This window comes from Opisthorchis viverrini, assembly GCF_000715545.1.
Source record: "Opisthorchis viverrini unplaced genomic scaffold opera_v5_84, whole genome shotgun sequence".
Classification (NCBI taxonomy): Eukaryota; Metazoa; Platyhelminthes; class Trematoda; order Opisthorchiida; family Opisthorchiidae; genus Opisthorchis; species Opisthorchis viverrini.
Genome location: NW_008751741.1, coordinates 991,345 through 1,012,590, shown reverse-complemented (window position 1 = coordinate 1,012,590; position 21,246 = coordinate 991,345). Strand labels below are relative to the sequence as shown.

The 21,246-nt window shown below is 43.9% G+C and overlaps 1 protein-coding gene across 1 annotated transcript; it reads right to left on the bottom strand.

Moving 5' to 3' along the window:
• Positions 1-492: 492 nt before the first annotated feature.
• T265_13621 (hypothetical protein) lies at positions 493-21,013 on the bottom strand (the record flags this gene model as incomplete). The annotated part of the gene is made up of 4 exons (XM_009169739.1): positions 493-905; positions 14,417-14,653; positions 15,694-15,950; positions 20,732-21,013. Coding segments are annotated over 4 exons (1,122 nt in total), but the record flags the coding sequence as incomplete, so codon positions are not given.
• Between the last annotated feature and the right edge of the window lie 233 nt (positions 21,014-21,246).

The window sequence follows — 21,246 nt, the reverse complement described above, 5'->3', positions numbered from 1 at the left end:
TTGATCAGTTCATTCAAAAAAACCGGGATGACTTTGATCGGTTCATTCAAAAACATCAGCACCTTTTCATCCTCAAAGACGAGTACAATGTCACCGGTATATTCGAGATCGACAGGAATTTTGTCAGCAGCTGTTCGAACACTAGGGTTTTGAAGGTTCTCCAGTGTTCCTATCACTAGCTCGTCCATCGCGAAATTAAACGGAAATGCAGAAACTGAACACCCACGACGGACACTACTTTGTGTACGGAAGCCGTTGGACAACGTATACTCTCACTCTGAGAAATTACGTTAATGAACCTCCAAGACATTCCTTGCTGAGTGAGCGTGCTAAGACAGATGAAGTGAGTCGGATGCGTCGTTAGAATCCCGGAATCTTAAAATCATGTGTGGCTTATACGCATGACTTCGTAGCATCCGACAGAATGTGAAGGTCACAAACCGTCCCATCAAGTGGAGTCCACATTCTCTTCGTAATAGAATGACTAAAAAATGGATACTTTAAAAAGACGGCAGTTTAATACAAATTCGTTTTGCTGATAGCCAGAAGAGGAAGTTGTTCACTTTAATATGCCTGATCTATCGTACTGTTCATAGGCAAATTTTTCATGGTGATCCGGGTCTTTGTACAATGCGATATAGTCCAACTCCAAACTGAACGGGCCGTCTACACCATCCATCAACGTGAAATTCATCAACCGGATGTTGTTTTGTGGTAGCTTGAATTGACTGAGTCGGACTGTACCTTTGCTGAGGAGGAAAAACTTCGACAGTGGGATCTTCGCTACCTGCCAGTAAGGCCCTCCACGAGTGTATAGGACGAAATGATGAGTCTCGAACCACTGAGAGTCCCAGGTGGGACGAACAAGGATGTTGATTCGATAACTTCGTCCATCTCCACGATACCTGTTGAAACGCACGAGGAAGAAAGAAGTAGGATAAATAAAAGTTTGTAGGGACAAGGACACACAAAACAACTATTGACATCCGTCAGGAAACGAATAATACTGGTCGGGGCAGGATGTAACGTCGGATAACTACCTGACATGTCTCTACATAGGCACTAAAACGAGACAACACCCAGAATGGTTGGTGATGATGCAATGAGAAGACATTCAAATTGGAGATAATCTCAACGATTGAGGTCAGATTTACCACATTCGCAATTTGAACTCGTTCCGGTCGCCGGGCGTTTTAGCTACACCGCTATAATTTTGTGACTTGGTGTGCCTATACACAACACTCGTTATGAAATGAAAAAAAGAATTTATGGGTACCTGTCAGCTGGAAAAGACAAAGTTGCACACCTTTAACACAATCTAAACAGAGTGGTTAAATACCGGTGGTCGAGGAGTACTCGACAGTCACATGTGAGGTGCTTTTGTAATCAAGTTCATATAAAAAGTTTGTTCACTTTCTCGTTGTTAAGGGGCACCCAAACTGATGATCGTTGCAGATGTCACTATGAACAGTCAAAATCAAACGCCCATACGTCAAAAGAAGCAAAGTGCGTATCTATGAGGGTAGTAACCGTCCCAATGAAATACGAGGATGAAAGTTTTGGCATGAAATAGGGTGAGGATGGCATTATGGATGAAGTCCTAAAATGAATGAAAGGGATTTTGCTGTCTGATGAAGTCGCTCCAGATAATTTACCATGCAGCTGGTGGCTGCCTACTTGTCACGAGAAACTAGGTTCTATAAGATAGAGTATGAAACCAGGGAAGAGAAAAGTGATATTTATGGTGTTTCACGACATATGCACAGAGAGGAGCAAACTGTCACTAATATGAGGGTATAACTAAGGCAACACTCAACCAGTGAAACCTAACAAATGTCAAATGGAAGAAAAACGACCGAACAGTACGTTACTCTGGCTTCAGGTTACACACTGTCCTTCGTAAAACTCACTGGAAACTATTGTCTATGAAAAAGGAGCCCTGTTTAGCCCATCCTACGAGACCTAGGACAGGTTCCTGATTTTAGAGACAATGTAAAGTTTTACACTTCGTACTTCTCACTGGTGCTGGACAATCGGTAACCGAATCGGTGGAACGTTTCATGAGATTTGGTCTGTGTGGATCCCCAAGGAGCATACACCCTTGTAGGATGCAGAACACACCATCTTTAGGTCTAAGTTATTTTCCTTATTTACCATTCTCTCAAATTCAAAGAACGATAGATTGCTTAGATTGATCGTAATCTAACAGTCCAGAAATCAATCAATCATGCACTTCGCTGCTACTGGCTCCTCTTGACAGACTCAAAGAAGTTGACGTTTCGCTTATGTCCATTACTATGCGTAGCGTNTACTCATTCTACCGAGAGCAGACAACAACAAGGACGCTGATTGGTGCGTAAAGGCATAGGCACATACACAGGACCCGCTGCACACGACTGCGATGATCGCAACCCTGAGATGACTGTTTATTCACAAAAACTTGCTGCCACGTGTTCTACAACGTTAAACCAAGCCTATATTTTATCGGAGAAGGAGCGAAATGGACCTCAAAAGTACAAAAGGTCAGGATCTGCATACTAAGGCGATAATTTATTCGCCTACACCTCGGCGGCGAATAGTCATCAGAATGGGGAAGAAAACAGAAAACAGTTTTCTTAAGAGAAACTACTCACAAGGTTGCTGAAAACGCTTCGACAGCCCACGACCGGTTTCACCCTTCTTGGGGTTCATCAGGTAGGCGCAGTCCCCGAGTTTCCGTCAACCTTATGATCTGCTTGAACCCAAATTGGACTGTTTTCGAGAAACACACTAATTTACAAATCAATTTGGTTTTCACGAGAGACTCAACTGAATCTCTCATTTAGGATATTGGAGTAACACGCAGGAGCCTTCATTTAAGGTTCTCGTATTCTGAGCGAAAAGCTTACCAGGCAAGAGATGAACAACTTGTGGCTTGAATTCCATATAGTGCAAATCTTTGTTCATGGGACGAGGTAGCATGCGTAGTGTTGATGTTTCACTCGGAAACATTTAATTTCCCATCCAAAAGGATCTTGTCATGCCAGTATACAAAGCTTTACTCATAAATTTCTCCAAAAACCAAAGTAAGTAAGTACAATCTTAATACCAATATAACATGGAGTGGCGATTACACCAGAATAGTTAATATTGATGACTGCCTGTAAAAGGTGTCCTGAATTGATTTTCAACACAATATTTTTCCAGATCACATACAATTGTAAAAAAGTTAACCTAAAAAGTGAAACACAACATACAAAATGAAACAGATAAGTAATCTTCATAATCACGGCGGATAGGCTGTGGTCTCTAGTGATTAATGCTAATCTTCTATTCAGAGGGTTAGCTGACTCGATGTGAATGGAGTGGGAAACGTAAAGAATAAAGGGCGACAGGCATAGTTGATACAGAGGATATTTTCTCGAGTTAAAAGAAAGCACTGCCCGCAAGGACTTGTTAGTGAACCCTTTGGAAGTTAACAAAGTACCTTGTAAGGCTTTTTAAAAAGAAATCAACAGGGAATGTAATCTGCGGTAAAGCTGATCTATGAATGTCTATATCGAACTAAATCTGGAAAGTGGCTGACTTCTCAATGTGCTTCAACAGTTACGCCTACGAGGATTGCTAATTCATCAAAAGTTAGTTCTTTTGCACATGTGCAGTGTATCACGGGAAGCGGTCCTTGTGAAGTTCTACTTGCCGCACCAGTATTCTTCTGAATTCTGTTAAATACTAAAACACACGGAAGTGATTTCGATATGATATCATGCATATGGCCGGAAAACGCTGAATCTGTTGATGTTGTGGTTCTTAGTATTGCTGACCGCCATTGAGGCACCGATCGGACTACCCTTGTAATCGTTGTTTGGACGAAAGGCGACGCGAAACTAAGAAATCACACCTCACTGTTTAGTCTACTTGACGTCGGATCTTCAAAGTATGATGTAGGTCTGAAAAAGTGTTCGGTAAGCGGACGTTTTGCTGATGCGAATAGATGAATCGATTCTACGGAATCTACAAACCTTAAAAGAACCATTTTTTAACCATCTAAATACTGAGACGAACTCCAGTCAACAGAATGAGCGTCCAGTGTAGAGCGCTTGAAGGCTGAAATTATCACGAAGTTCTCTACCTAACGCACCACTGACTAAAACAGAGCAAGGCCATCAAATGCTTACCTGATGACAAGTAGACAGAGAAGTCATGGCAGCGGTCACTATTTGTCGAGCAGCATTTCATCAAATGTACTTACATAAATGTTCTACTTGCTTATTTTTGACAAAAACCATATGGATTTTGATCATTCCTCCTGACAGAGGAAAACCTCTCAGCTGAGAATATGCTTAAAATTCTCCGCTGGTCTGTTCGACAAGACCATCATGACAACTGGCTTACCTTGGGGGCAAACTGACGATGATGGAATGATAAACAAAGTATAAAGGGGAAAATATGAGGTCGACACACTGATAAGAAATGCGCATTTGGCAGGCAAACAGTTGGATATGGAGTCAGGGACAAGAGAAGGTTGCGGAAAATCCTTTGGGGGCCCCTGAACTGACTTAATTTCTTCATGTAAAATATAAAGATGGGGAAGGGATTATCAATAAAGCCTTTATGTTTGAACAAATTTCGGGGTAACGATTTAGTTTCGGACGAAAAACATGACCATTTCTAGAACACCAGCAAGCCGGAAGTCGTGCTTCGAATGTCACGTAGAGAGAAAAAAGAGGTCACTGTAGCATTTAATTTGTTACGACCATCTGTGCGAACACAGTAAAGTAGCGCTGAAGAGGAGCTAAAAATAGGCAAAGAAAAGATTCATTGGGTACCATTTGCGAAGGAGTTTATTATTCTGCCAAGCGATGGTACAAACTTGGACAAACGAAGTATAAAGTATCATATACATCAAGTTACTTGGGTGGATGAGAGTTGGGTGACCAAAAGATGAGTTCATTTGTATTGCATTACTCATAAGGTTGCTAAAAATCCGTCGATAGTCCACGACCGGTTTCGCCCGTTTCGGTGCTCATCAGGTAGGCGCAGTTCCCGAGTTTCCGTCAATCTTATGTTCTAATTAAAACCAAATCGCACGAAATTAGCCAATATACACTCATTTGCAAACTAATTTGGTTTTTGGAGAGACTCACCTGGAACCCAGCTGAATCTCTCGTTTGTGATGTTTCCAGGCAACGTATCCATATGAGAGTGTATGGGGAGCTCTCCAAGTTTTATTACAAGCAGTGATGTCCGACGAGAATGACCACTATCTACATTTTTAAATAAACCTTTATTACTGATTAGAAAACAAAGGGAAAACTGAAAGGTTTTAAAAACGCCGGTGTTCAGATCTCCCGAGCAAGAACCTCATCGATCTGTAACATGTGGACGATATCGTTCTCATTTTTCAAAAAGAGAAGGGAGCGCAAACATTACTTGGAAAGCTGACCAAAGTCATTCACTCCTTTGATAGATACTTCGCGCTCAAAAAGTGCAAAGTCACGCTGTAGGACGCACAGTCATTGAACATACCTCTGAGAAACAAAGGAGTGACACCGAAGGTTGTGGTGCAATAAATGTGTCTTGGAAGTTGCGTTAGCTCTGACAGTACTGTGAAGGACGAAGCAAACGCACGAATCTTGAAGGCCAGAATTGTGTTAGCCACTAAACACCGTTTGTGACGTCAAAAAAGTGTTTCATTGAGTCCCGAAGGACTCATGTATCCAGCTATTGTATGGGCTGTAATGTTGTACGGCTGCCAGACTTATCCACTTCGACCGAGAGACCTCCAGGTCTTTCACCGCCGATGACTCAGAACTGTAGCTGGAATCGGCGAATTCGTAATGAGGTGATCAGGGGACGAAATTTTGGTAGAGCAGAGGGCACTTCCCTCAAAGAATATATCTAGTATTGCAACCTAAGTTGGTTAGGCCATGTGTGACTCATACCGAGATAAGCCCCGTTTTCTGTGTCGAATTCGGAGTGGCAGAAGCCAAGGGTTGGACAGGAGTTAACTTGGTAGAAAGAAGTGAAAGTGTTAAGAAAGGTTTAGGTGGCATTGCTGCTGTTCGCCTTTCAGGATGGGGTCCACGTGACTCTTCCTGGGCTTGGTTGGAGACACTGGATGATACGGTGGCTAGCAAGTGTCAGTGGCACTCATGCTGTCAGATTCTATCCAGAGTGTCTGTCTGAGTGCTGGATGTTTGTGGTAAGCTAGCCCTAGATCACCCTTCCTTCTCCATTTCTCTTCCCTTTATAAGGCTTTATGAAGCTTATTCAGCTAAATTGATATGATTGTACGTCAATGAAGCATCAGTGTTCGCATCTGACGTTGCTGCCATTGATGATGATGATGATGATAGCGAGGTTGTAAGCAATGGAGATAAATGCCAGGTTCTTGAGTGGTATTGTGGGAAGCGAAGCAGCTGAGCTAATGTTGCGAACGTCAGCTGCGCCAAGGATGCTACTCGTGACCGGTGTAAGCTGATTCGTGACTACGACAAATACACTCAATTGCAAATCAATTTGGTTTGTACGAGAGACTCAAGTGAATCCCTCGTTTATGATGTTCTTCAACTGAATGTGCTGCACATAGGCCACCCCATGTTTCAGCAACGTTGTGAGTAGTTTCCTCTATGAAAATATACTGATTCTTGACTGTTTGCAATATTGCACTCACTCGCCAGCCACAGACGACAATCTTCCGGTTTGGAAAATATCCATTCCGAGTGTCCAAACTGCAGATCGAGAACCCCAAATTAACGGAAAAGAAAGTGCAAGGCACAGTCCTACAGCACTAAAGCATACACAACAAAATGGGTCCGGTGACAACTGTAACGCGGAATGGATCGATCGGCAAACATGTTCTGGTCAGTTGGTAGTAAATAGAGGGTCATTTGCTGCGGTCCTCCACTGGATGGTCGAGTGCTCAAGCTATTAGCTGAGAGGTTGCTGGTCCAAGATTCCCTGGAGCTTCGTGAGATGCGCACTGCTGATGACTCTTAATAAGGGTAAAACAGCTGTATATAGTGCTTCTCGGATTTTTTCGCATGGATTGGTTTCACTTAAAGGACGAAATCTCCGTTGAAATTCCCAAAATCCATCATACAACCAACAACCATCCACTACTGTGTTGACCAAAAATAGAGATCATCATTTCTCAAAGACGGTTAAAGAGCATATGTGGCCAATTTAATTTACCTATCGGAGACATTCGATGAAGAATGGACGCGTTGAAAGAGCCGAGGAAGTTTGTTGGTTCTGAAAAAACCTACAGTGATAGATTTTTAAGGAAGAAGCGTTCTATTCCGCTCAATTGAGGAATTTCAGAGGACGTCCATTTTGGTGCACTGCGGACCTTCTCCAAGATTCTCAGTGTTGTACCACCTGTTGGTGAGACGGTCAAATGAAATGTTATGTGTTGGTCAAAGACGTGTGGACTACTGATCCACCAAATAATGAGTGGACAACGGCGCGCAAAGAACGGACACCTTAGCCTAGACGGGGAATTCAAAACATCCGTCCGTGCGGTAGAGAGGACGCCGGTTAGGTGCAGATCTTTCAGCGAGCGCTTAGGATAACTATAATACGAAATAATCCATAGGAGGTGGAAGAACAAATGTCCTCGTGATAAGTGCATGCGTATCGATAGAGTTACTCAACAAGAAGACGTGTATTATAGATACACGCATTTCGATCATACTTGCCAGCCGTATAGAACTATACAACTAACAAAAAAGATAAAATGTTCACAGTCATCCAAAGCATTTGAGAGATGTGCGCTTAGAAAGCTTAGCTAATGGTAATCCAGAGCGAGCCGATCACTAGAGTCAGCATATTTTGGAAATACAAATCGGGTTGCTTCTGCTACGGTTAGCTTTACAGAGTTCATGTCACGCGCCAGAATTATGAACGGATTGGTGTATGTGGCATGTGTTCAATTGATGTGTCACAAAATGCGTTGTATTCGCTATTCAACGATCCAGGCAGAATTGATGAATCAGAGGCATCTCATGAGACTTTATCGCCGATATGACCTTGTCTACTGGTGCTGTTACTGATTTCTAGGACGAAAAGGTTAGACGGAATGTGAAACCTAGCGGAATACACGCTGCGCCACAGAGATGGAGGGAGTGACTCTGCTGACTAAAGGTTACCAATAAATCATCCCCAAACAGTGACAAATCGCAGAGGCAGGGTAGTTCGTTCGGTCGTTCACACTGTTGGCTTGTGAGTGTTCACTTCGCCGAGTCCTAACGACCAGCTGGGACGTTCGATATAAGAAGTCAATGATTTACCTCAACATAACCTTCAGCTGGTTCACCGGCTGTTTCACATTCGGCAGACAGCCAGTTTTAGCGTGCAGACGGTTATCAACCTATCGTCTCTAGCGCAGTACCGTGTTGGAAATTTTAACAGAACTTTTATCTGAACGAGGCCGTTTCATCGTTTTAGCCTACAACGAATGAGCACCGGCCAGACAGGTCGAACTGGTTACATATGCGGTACGGTGTGCGAAGCGCTAAAAGGAACATCCGTCTCTTAGGTTATCCAGATCAACTGAAAACGTTCGAATTTTCAACTCATACTACGCAAAATAGCTATCCGTCAAATTCGTATACACTTTGGATTAGGCATACAAAGAAAACTTCCAAAGCAGCATGATGCGTACTGAACTGTTCTGAAACGTTATAGAGACCAGTGCAAACAAGGTGAGCAAATCAGAACATTTCCGGATGTGAGTCCGGATGATGTACTTCAAAAGCGGATTTCGGAGTATTAGACAGACAAGCCTGACCTCCTCACGGTACTGACCCCAAAAGTGGGGCTACCTTAAAACCGGTTAGAATCCCGCTCATCTTGGAAGTGCACTCTCTTTTGTTGCACAGGATTTTGATCCAGTAATTGCCTTGATTGAAAAGAATTGAAGAAATATGTGGTTTCATTGAATTACTTGCAAAAAAGCACAGCAATAGTCATAGTTGGATGACAAAGGGATTTGTCCTTTGTGGGAGGAGGAATATCCAGCTATCCAGTGAAAACTATCGATTGTACTCAATGTAGGTCCGATATAGATTCTGGCGTCGGCTCATCTTTACAGTGCCGTCCTATTTCCGTTCTTCATGCTTTCAATTCGATCGGCGCCGTCGCACAAGAATTTATTAGCGCATAGCCCGAAAAGACCGTTCAGGAATAGTTATCAAGACGCGCATTTGTTGGAAGAAGACTGAGGTTGTTCGTGTCACTACTGCCTGTTCTGTAAAACTGTATTTGCATTTATTGTGCCGCCATCAGTGAAATGTGCTGCAACGTGCCCCTCAGTCCCACATGGTAATCCTAGTACAATAAAGAGGAAGTAATACCGACGATAAATTTTAATCGATTCTGTTCAGGCAGGGACGTATTCGAGTGTGTTCACTGTCTCAAATTACATCTCTTATGGGCCAGTTTCAAGAACTGGATGATTGTCGCACTAAAAGGTTGCCTTTTGGATATGCTGTTGAACAGAAAAAACTCCAGGTTGACCTTACACAAGTCGATTTGAAAAGAACCCACAAAGTTATTGACAAGAACGACAATTTTCCTTTCTCATTTGCCCACAGCATTGCTTAGTTTACGAAGCCAAGCTTTAATGGCATTCTGCGCCATCTATGCACCTCTGTCTGCTCCGCACTGGACTTCAAATAAGCTCATGTATAGATTTTTGAGACAACTCGCTTTTATGACTTCCTCCACCACCAAGGACATCATAAACGAGAGATTCAATTGAGTCTCCCGTGAAAACCAAATTGATTTGCAAATGAGTATATTTCTCGAAAACAGTCCAATTTGGGTTCAAGTAGATCATAAGGTTGACGGAAACTCGGGGACTGCGCCTACCTGATGAACCCTAAGAAGGGCGAAACCGGTCGTGGGCTGTCGAAGAGTTTTCAGCAACCTTGTGAGTAGTTTCCTTTATGAAAAGTGAGATTGCTTTTCTCCCGTGGTGTTTCATGCCATCATTATCGCGCATTGACATTGACATTTCTTTGTTCATGCAAAATACTACACATGTACACGAATACACATATGCAAATTCACAAACGAGACTCTTCGTGAGGACATTTTTGTAAGAAGCGCACGCCCTGTGTCAAGGTTGCAAGCGCGTTCTGTTCCGCGGCCTTTACACAGGTTCGACGAGTATGCCCCCCCTGTCTGCTAAAGTTTCGCCCAAAACCCTGGCGATTTCCGTAGTCACACCTAGAACTAACGCATGAACGCTCTTAGATTTATGCAGCAATGCTGTACTTGTTTCCTTAATTTGAACGGCATGTCACACTGTCTTTATTGCAATATGGAATCTGTTCTTTCGGAGTGTCATCATAGGCTACTCACAAACTCCAAACTTGGTGTCCTCAAATGCAGCCTCTCTGGTAGTTAGATTCTTCCCGAGTTCCGCTGTTGGAGTGTTCCTTTTGCCCTTGATAATGTTAAGTACCTGAAATTTACTGAATCCAAAGTGGGTGGCTATGGAGCCAGTTGTTTGCTTTTTATTTTCTGCTCAATCGCTATTAGATTTTGAATTAAATGTAAAAGTCGCCTCTGGCTCACTCGAAGAGGTGAACAAACAGGCCGTGGAAGTGACTGTTTCACGACAATGTACTTAAGAAACGTTGGGCGAACGTAACTGGCGCTGATTATTGGTCGTCACCAGAGAAGAATCCCCCGATAGATCAAAGGTGTAACGGTGCTTAGATTCAACGGTCCACTCACCGTAAGCGTAGCATAAAAGTGGAATTTTCAAAACTAACAGTACGTTCATGTTGCTTTTTATCAGAAGTGGGTGAGTGCGTAGTAAATAATTTACAAACACAGAAAACAGACCGCCCTTCATTGGAGGTACGCTCCGTTCGGAGACCGTCTTGTTGGAGACGAAGTCGCCGTACACATTATGTGCCTATTACGAACCTCAATAAGTTCCCCTTTTCACCGACGTACGGAGTTTGCGGTCAACTCAACTTTCTTGGTGTTAGCATTCGAGAATTTGGCCAAACGAAAGCCATCCTGATGTATCTAGTTATGATGAGAGCTCACGAGCTAGCCCTTCACTGGCTCAAATGAATTGTTATGCTGTGCACTGGGAAAGCATAGCTCGCCAATAAGTTACGATTGGCAACTGCAGTTACGACCCCGAAGCACCACTGATTGTATCCACGAGGATTACACACATAAAATGCCGCTCAGAGACAGTTAGCGGTTTGATCAGTGGTGTTGCGTGCCCTTCCAAGTTAAAACTGCTTGAAAATTCAATAGAAGCTGCCTTGATTGATGTATGCATAAAATATTAATGAGGAAGTCAACAGACACGCGGGTTTTAACAGAACTTTGTGTACTACAGAGGCGTATTTCTGCCGATCAATACTCATTTTGCTTAGTAGCACAATAGACGAACTAGCTGGTTTCAGTTCATCAGCACGATGGTTGAGTAGTTACGATGTGATAGGGGAAAATCGTGATCAATAGCGGGCTAGGGATGGGAAGAAAGGCACAGGAAGCCCTTGAGACAAGCTGATGTGAATGCACAATTTTTCAGTCACGAAAAAACGCAGATAAACCACATGAAAAATAGGTTACATGAAAACTAAGAACCGATGCATTCTGTGTGTGGTTGTTGGTAGCGTGTTCCTAACCCAGACAAAGTTAATATGGTCGTAAGCTTCCACGGCTAGACCAGGAGATAGTTGGCTTCCCTTACAACGATCATTGTCACGTGAACGTTGAATCCACAACAGAATGGAGTGGAAAGCAACGTTTTTTCCTCAAAAGCAATTGGGGAATAGTGGGAAGATTGGGTAAAAGTGACTTTTGAGTGAGGTGGAAACTTAAAATGAGCAGGGCAGTAAACCCCGATAACAGTTTAAATGTGAATAAATTTTTCGTATTGAATTCGGTTTCTACATAGGTTAAAGGGAAGAAATATTAGAGGGTGGTTGAGGGCTTTTTAGAATTTTTACTCGCGTGCACAAACTTGACAGTTCATTCGCCTGCGCTAGCAGCCAACCATCCCATCTGATTATGGTAAAACTCGCTGATAAGGGAGATCACCTACCGGGGGATTGTGAGTGTATCGATGATTTTTACCTGGTATATCAAGTTCCAGATTGGGGGATTGAAAGCAGCTGATGGAAACAACGTTTCGGGTATAATAACCATGAAGTAGCGAATAAAATGACGATGGAGATACAGGGATAGGGCGAAGTCTACACAATGGAGGGAGAATGTGTGCACTGGCGAAACAGAGGCTACTGAATAAGATAACGACTCCATACATATGAAAAATTATAGTTGTAGTACTTTGGCGGAGCAGTCTTACAGGGCTAGAATTAACAATATTGAGGGGATTGCTTATACTGACCTGCAACTGAACTATGTTCAGTTGCTTGTTGTACAAGCCATACGGCTACGGAGAGGGAAACTCTGAAGATCACCTACCGGGGGATTGTGAGTGTATCGATGATTTTTACCTGGTATATCAAGTTCCAGATTGGGGGATTGAAAGCAGCTGATGGAAACAACGTTTCGGGTATAATAACCATGAAGTAGCGAATAAAATGACGATGGAGATACAGGGATAGGGCGAAGTCTACACAATGGAGGGAGAATGTGTGCACTGGCGAAACAGAGGCTACTGAATAAGATAACGACTCCATACATATGAAAAATTATAGTTGTAGTACTTTGGCGGAGCAGTCTTACAGGGCTAGAATTAACAATATTGAGGGGATTGCTTATACTGACCTGCAACTGAACTATGTTCAGTTGCTTGTTGTACAAGCCATACGGCTACGGAGAGGTGAACTCTGAACTGCAGTAGCTAATTTGGTGGTGCCAATAGGTATGATGGACTCTAAACAGGAAGCTGAGCGGTTTTCAGTAGCAAAACCATCGCTGTTTTAAACGTCGTTAGCTAATAAACCTGTTACGAAAGTGACTGCTTGAGGTTTCGGGCTAGGAAACGCGATATATTTCGGGCGTATTTGGAGACTGCGATCCCGACTGTGGGTCCGCTACTGAGAGGTTAACTGGGCCGAACTCGCACTCTCTTTTTTTATGCGAAGGTAAAACGTAGTTTATGAATCACACTATAGGGTATTTCAGTACCCCGGTCACTTGTTTGACTTTGCTGTTCGGGCTTCAAAGCATCAATTGGGCCGAAAAAACGGTGGGAAAAAGTGACTTTCACTAACACAAAAGGGTCAATGGAATCGCCGGACACCTAACGACGTGTATATGTGGAACAAGTCCGTTCTCGTGCGCTTTGTCCGATACCAAAGCTCACTAATGATTTTTGCTTAGTCACCTAACGGGGATAGTTCAAGATGCTAATTGACGTAATGAAACCTGTGTGGTAGAGTCCCAACTTTTAGCATGTACGTAGAAGTTGGGTATGACGGCCTGTGGTAAGTTTGTGCAGGCAGGTGGTCCGGTTGGAAGCCAATTCAAAATAAGCAACGAGTTGATTAAATTACTAAAGCTGACTCGGAAGCTTCAGCGCCGTTGTAAGCGACAGTGTTTTCCAGGCTTTATTATTTGCGTTTGGAGATGAGTTCATCTGACGGCGGAACTGAAGAACCTGAGGATGGCCCAAAAAGGAATATGAAGCTAGACAGACGGTGTTGAACGAGGCTATCAAGGACGACGACGGTACCTTTGCGCAACATGAATACTGTCAAAACAATATATTCACATACAGATGCACACACAGAGATGCAGGGTCTGTCGCAATGAGCCTGCAATAAGTTACCAAACAAGTGGCAGTGATAGATCAGTACTTTGTCATCAGTTTACTCAACTCAGTTTACTCAATTACTCAACCATCCTGAAGTGTTAACGATAAGTAAGAAATTCACTTAGAAGAGGCATTCATTCAAGGAAAGTTAGTTAATCCCGTTCTGTATGTTGACCATATATAACATCCACTAGGAGGGACCGCTTGCCAAAGAGGCCGTAAAAAGAGCTGCCTACCAAGCAGGGGTGAATGAGCGAATCTATGGGAAATCCAAAAGCCTTATCTCTTGTAGGGTCCTTATAACTGAATCTAGAATGCCACTTTTGAGAAGAGGCATGGAATGCGGAGGAATGAAAATCGTTCAGCGGTAGGACTCTTTCGGTGCCTAACTGCCATGCCACCCTAAGGAGGCACGACGGCTGGAATAGTGCCAGACTGCCCAAGCCTTGACAGGGCAAGTCGGAAGGCAAAGGTCGGGTTCAAAGCACAGACCTTCAGGTCAGTAAACTCGCGCTCAAACCAATGAGCCATTTTGCCAGGTGAGTAAGTACACTTCCGACAGGCCACACATGACCCGTATTGAAATGCATTTCGAACTCCGAGGCGGGAATACACAAATTACCTTGGAGAAACAGGATGAACAGACATCCGCAGCATGCGCATGAAACTGACCTGATAACCAAATGACTGTAGGAGAAAAATGCGTATGGCATGAGAAAACCGAACATCGTGCTTTCGGGACAAGATAAGCTGACGAATCCTGCCCGTACAATATCCCCGCGGTCCGGCACACGGGTCGAAATGAAGCCCCGAAAGAGACCGTATCCTCGAAAATTCCGATCCGTTGCGGAGGACACCAAAGCATCTGAGGCTGCCTGCTTACTGCCCGGAAGTGGGCCACGTTTGGGACTGGGAGAATGAAAGGAGGGGAAAAATCGGTATGCATGGATTCTCCAACTGACAGTCGATCGGTCGGTTAGCAGTACAGTTATGAAAGATAGTAGTTATGCAAATGGAGGACAATGACTCAATTTGTGGTTTTTGTGTGCGGAATTATGGCCTGGCTGTACACTAACGTACTATGCTTTTAAACGTTTCAGATCGACTCTACTTGTGGGCTGAGAAGCACAATTAAATCAACTGATAGAGCTATATTTGACCCGACTGTCAAGTTTGATAGGAGGAGTTTAAGATAAAATAAGTCGGTAGGGTGACCGTACACATCAGGGATACAAGTAAGCTCGAGTTTGTTTTGTGCTGTCGATTAAGACAAGAAAAATGGGAAGCTATTCAGGGACTGCGAACATAAACGGACCGGAAATCAGTTGGATGATGACGACCACAATGCGGCAAACTTATCCCACATGTAGTCCACTGACAATCAGTTTCGACGGATGAAGTTGGAAACAAATGCGATTCCAAAATGTCTTCGAGGGGGCAGTATCAAGCAATGAATCTGTGGTGTGTACTGCTAATAGTGAAACGCAACAGCCACAAAAGTTCAAATGAGGAAGCGAGGAACTCTTGCGAACGCTGGTTCTGTTTCGCACATTGGAAATGACTAATTTTGACGAAGCATGTATAGTGGTTCAATGGAGGTGCACCCTTCTGAAGAGATGTACTCGCCTCTTTATCCTCAACAGCAGCCCATCATGGGAGGATCGTCTTGCATAAAGTAACTACCCTTTACGAAGGGACAGGCAAGGCCAGCGCTACTGTAATCATCACATACGTAGATGGTCGCCAGATTGGCGCGACACAGCAGCTAGCCAGAGTTCGTCATGCAACTCTGGAGAAAGTGCAGGACCGTCGCCGAGACGATGTAGTTCAGTGGCGTTGAAACGAACGTTAACGCTTATAAGAGGCATGCGGAGCGTTTCAGAAATGGAATCAAATTAGGGGGAAAGTTATACCGGATAAAAAAGACGCGAAAACACAGAAACACCTACTAGGTGGGAGGATATGTGTATGCAAAAGGATGATCAGCATTTTCCTCGCCAGGTGATTCATCGAGCATTGGTGCAAAAGTGCCGTCTACACCTAATGGAACGGCACATCCGGGGGCCGATCGAGATGAGCGTACAAACTCGGCCCAGGAATGGCCAACGCCCAATTGCTGGTCGGTGGTTACGCGCCACTGTGTGAATTCCGCGTCAGTGAGAAACGGAAAGCGGACAAAATAACGCGTCAAATTGGGAACGGGAGGCTGAAGGTGTGGATGGAGAGAACATAGACAATGATAGGAAAATAAACCATGTGGTCGATGGAAAACTCTTGTATGATCTGACAGTAAATTGGGATTATACTGAGCTTAAAAATAGAAACAATGGAAACAGTGGCTTCTGAGATCCTTAGAAAAATTCTTGAACCTATAAGGTGTTACGTGATATGAAAAGAGTACGAGAATGGCAAAACTATGTGAGTGTTCGATCCATAGATCGTAGGCCCAAATTTCATTGATGCGGAACAAACAATGGAAATGAAACAATCGTTCAGCTGCGACCCCTTTTTGTAGCGTGCCGCCAGGAGGCACGAGGGTTCGGATACTCCTGGATCGTCCAAACCTACATAGGATTAGTTGGGTTCGAACCACGAAACATCTAGCCAGTAAGTTCATGCCTTAATCACTGAGTTACCTCTAGGTCACGGAAGATGGAAGCTTGAGTGATCCTGTATTCGACAAGTGATTAGGTAGAGGTAATCAGCCAACCGTGCCGGATTCTCATCAGACATGTAGATTTAGACTTCAGGGGCCGTACAAACCTGAGGACTCTGCTGAACAGATAACAACAGGGGGGGGGGAGGATTTCGTGTCCATTTGGTTACGCGGTATAGTGGACATGATGCACCACACTAGTTCTCCACGAAAGACCTTCAAAAGGAAGGACGGTCAACAGCGTCACTCGCGTCAGTTCAACTTTCGCGTATGGTCTTCCGAAAACATATTCGTTCCTATAAGGGAGGTTATTCTTGAAGCTCGAAACATTATATCGAATGCAATCATGTGTACGTGAACCCATTGCGCCAACAAGAAGTAATTTTTCGTAAACCTAGAAGAGCGGCTAAGTCACAAGAGCATACTTCATGATCTACTTGGGGAGAATGAATGAATGAATGAATGAATTGAATGTGGGGAGGATTCGGGGTTACGCGGTATAGTGGACATGATGCACCACACTAGTTCTCCACGAAAGACCTTCAAAAGGAAGGACGGTCAACAGCGTCACTCGCGTCAGTTCAACTTTCGCGTATGGTCTTCCGAAAACATATTCGTTCCTATAAGGGAGGTTATTCTTGAAGCTCGAAACATTATATCGAATGCAATCATGTGTACGTGAACCCATTGCGCCAACAAGAAGTAATTTTTCGTAAACCTAGAAGAGCGGCTAAGTCACAAGAGCATACTTCATGATCTACTTGGGGAGAATGAATGAATGAATGAATGAATTGAATGGGGGGAGGATTCGGTAAACATTTTTAAGGGAACAAATTTTAAGGGGGAAATGCTCGTTAATTAAACAATGCGAGCAAACGCGATTCAAAATGTAAATATCTTTTAGTCTAATCATGTGCAAGGGTGGATAATACATACCTGGGATCACTACGGACCCGGAAACGCATGCAGTACAAAACACTAAAAAAGAGGATGCGCATTCTTACGGCTTACCACCAAAAATCGTTAGTAGCATGTGTCGATGATGATGATGATCATCATCATCTAGTTAGTTAGTTAGTATATATATATATATATATAATGAAAGCCCTAGAGAGAGAAGAAGAGAAAAAGAGTAGGTGAGGGGGGACCCAGTACTGGCCTACGTCAAGCATTCTGGGGAGCCTACACCTCCAACCGGTCAATCAGACAATCTGGAAAGAAACTGACAGCACGAACGCTGACAACCATAACATACACGACTAACAAGTGTCAACGAAGAGAGTTGGGTTGCGCCAATTGTACAAGTGACGGACTTTTGTCAGGAACGAGGGCCTAATTGCGTGCACAGTCCGTTGTGAGAACTTTCTGGTTGTACTGGATAACTGATGACACATTTAGTCCTTTTTTTAGTAAAACATTCAAAAACAGATTATCTCAAGCAGAGGCTTGTATGCAATCTGAACAGAATGTGACTCTACATATGAAAACTGTCATCCTTGTCACTTGTGAGGTTGGAATTACAGTGAGGGTAAAACAATATTCAATTATAAAACCAACGTAAACTAATTTGAGGTGGATAAGCCAGTGGCTTCTAGGTTAGTTCGGTGGCCTATTCAGATTACCCACTTGAATGAAGCGAGTGTCAACAACACTGTCCCAGCGAGATCACGGGATCCGGTAAAGCAAATCATGTGAGTGCAGACATTCGGCGAACTAACAACAGGATCATGTTTTTTGGGAAGCAAACGTGGGATCGTAAAACATAAGGCTTCCGTTTGGGTTCTGGCTGATACGTGACCGTTCAGGAATGCACTTCTGTGATATCGACCACTTCCAGGATTGGCAACAATTTGTCAGTCTTGTGCTTTCATATGGCATACTACAATCTACAATTCTTCTTTAACTATGAGGGAAAAGTCACAGCTAACTTACTGCGTAATCGAACGGATTCATTGAAAAGCCCTAATGTGGAATGACGGAACGCGGTAGGAGAGGGTGGTGGAGGGAAAAAGCTTGTTGACAGACAGACATGCGACATGGACACACGAGGTGCCCACATACCTAACGTTCGGTCGGAATTCGGGAACAGGAAGGAACTAGCCGTACGAACGCCAGTGATATTAGTTTGCTGCGGTATATCGCAACATATTCCCATCCTGGAGGAGAGTGTCACATGAATAACCCACATGTCACAAAATTTTAATCATGCGGTCCTCCTAAGTCAGGCTTCACCCGAGTTTTGGTTCAAATTAGGGAAACAAATTATACTGACCGACGATGACTACGCTAAAAAAGTGTGTGGGTGCCTTCATGAAGCAAAGCGCTCGATGCATCACGCAACACACGACTGAAACTGACGCCACTGAGCATTCGATGGTGCCGGTTCACAATAACGGAGGTTCTGAAATGTCGTTGGTCAAAGGTCCTAAAGCGTTTTATATCCTTCTACACATAGTCGTCGCCTCGCAACCGTATAACAACAAATCTTGCACTATTGTCTAATGCACGCGATCCCTGCGATCAAATTATGTACGGCTTGGAAGCTGTAAGTAGATGCGAATCTACTCTTTGAGAAGCGTTCACAGATTTTGCTCGTCACAACCTCATTAGAGCTGTTATATGTACCGAAGACTGCAAGGACACGCTTGAGGACTGTTCGCTCTAGAGCAGGATCTAATTCCTTGTGAATGCGAACAACCTGTCAAAGATAGGGCCCTGTGGGGGGCTTTTGGATATCGGCAAATCTATCGAATCTACACCCTGAAGTCCCAGGACATGAAAATTAACATAATTATGGAAGTGCGCTTTTAATCAGGAGGTATAAAAATTTGATTGACCGGTGGGTCAGAAGCGCTTGTTGCAGAGCGGCCATAGACTTTCCATCATCTTACGGCATGTAGTTAGTTCATCAGGATAACTTCCTTTCGTTGATGTTCGCTTTTGGTACCCTTAAGTAGGGGTGTTGAGTTCCCGGAGATTGGTAAAAAAAGGATTAGCTTCAATTCAAGGAAGTTATCAGGAAGGTCAGATTCCTGAAAGTATCCACTAAATGCCCCACATCTACCGAGACCCTCGACTCCACTAGATGCTGACCAGACAGACAACGTCCCCTCAAAATGCAGCGCGTCACAGCCTTGTACCGAATCCAGGCAGTGCGGGACAACGTTGGACCGAGGTCAGACAGTAAAATAGCCGTTGTATAGCCTTTGAGGCCTTTGTATTTTCGCACTCACGCTCTCGCATGGCTTGTTCGAAATAAAGCTGTTGTGCTCCCTTCGGTGAGCCTTTTTCCGGTAGTGGGTACTGGAGTGGAGTCGGCAGTCAGATACAACAGATTGGCGAATCAGCAGATACAACAGAGGTCTATGCTTATTAACGCAAAACACGGGTTTTCAGTAGACTACAAACAGCATCGCACGCCTCTGTTTGCGTACTTCATTGAATGTATCGATACACTCGCTATCCACTATCTGATTGGCCCGGTGGTGTTTGGGGTTGGTCTCCTTTTGTGTGCAGTATGGTACTGGAGGGAGTCGGCAGTCAGATACAACAGATTGGCGAATCAGCAGATACAACAGAGGTCTATGCTTATTAACGCAAAACACGGGTTTTCAGTAGACTACAAACAGCATCGCACGCCTCTGTTTGCGTACTTCATTGAATGTATCGATACACTCGCTATCCACTATCTGATTGGCCCGGTGGTGTTTGGGGTTGGTCTCCTTTTGTGTGCAGTATTGTCTGAGACAAAACACTGATAACTAGATAATGGGAACCCAGGTTTCCCTCCAGTGAGAAGCTCAGTTGATTCGTTGGAGGAGGGTTTTCATTAGTTGAGCGAGTCGTCAGCTTGTGGAGTATTTTACTCACTTTAGATTTTGTGTGGCGCAGTAACTCCACAGGAGGGCCACTTGTTCAACATGTGCGAGTATACATGATGCCCATAATTTAGGTTGCCAATGAATATGCTGATCCGTTGCTGAGACCCATATCAGATTTGCGTTGTCGGACAAAACAGTCGCCTGACACGGTGGACGGTGGATATTGGATACTGGCGTTATTGGGATCAGAAAATCCTAATTTTGCCGTGAAATCCACAAGTGCGTGCTGCACGAGAAAAGTATCAGCGAAAAGCGATTGATGTGTTAGTGGAATAAGTGAAGCACAAAATACCAGAAAAAAACCTACTAATATATCCACATGTGAGTCGACTAAGAAGATAAGTTAGGCAACATACAAAGGGAGGGTCGCGTTCTCGTTTCAATTCTGATTTGAATAAGGAAAATGAAGAAATATTACATAGGAGATAGCATAAACAACTGAGTGCTCACATCAAAACCCTCTTTGTTTCGTATTATCCGCCGCCGGAGGTCAGCCAACTCTTCCTTCCATGGCCGCAATCGATGCCACCATCGTAGCAGCATCTCAATCCCACTTGGTAGGGCTCCCCCGTACATGCCTGGTTGGCCGATTTGGGACTTGTCCGGAGATTGATGTTCCGCATAATTTCTCCGTGGATTAACTTGCACAAGAGTTACACATCTTAGGTGGCCCGCAAATCGACCAATCCCAATGCATGTTGACCCAACGGGACACAATGTTCGAGGGAGGAACTGAAACGGAAAGCGGTGTGTACTATAGCCAGTAAAGGTAGAACAAATCAGTAGTCCAGTATGGTATCGAGGGGACTGTTAGTGGCTCAGGCTGTAAGGACAGTCATCGAGCCTCAGGGTAGTCTCAGACATCCTTAGCTAATTGGCTTAGACGACGCTTTATCCATACGCTTACTCCTGTTGACGTATGAATTTTTCCTCCATGTTTTTGGGACTAGACATTTGTTCGCTTC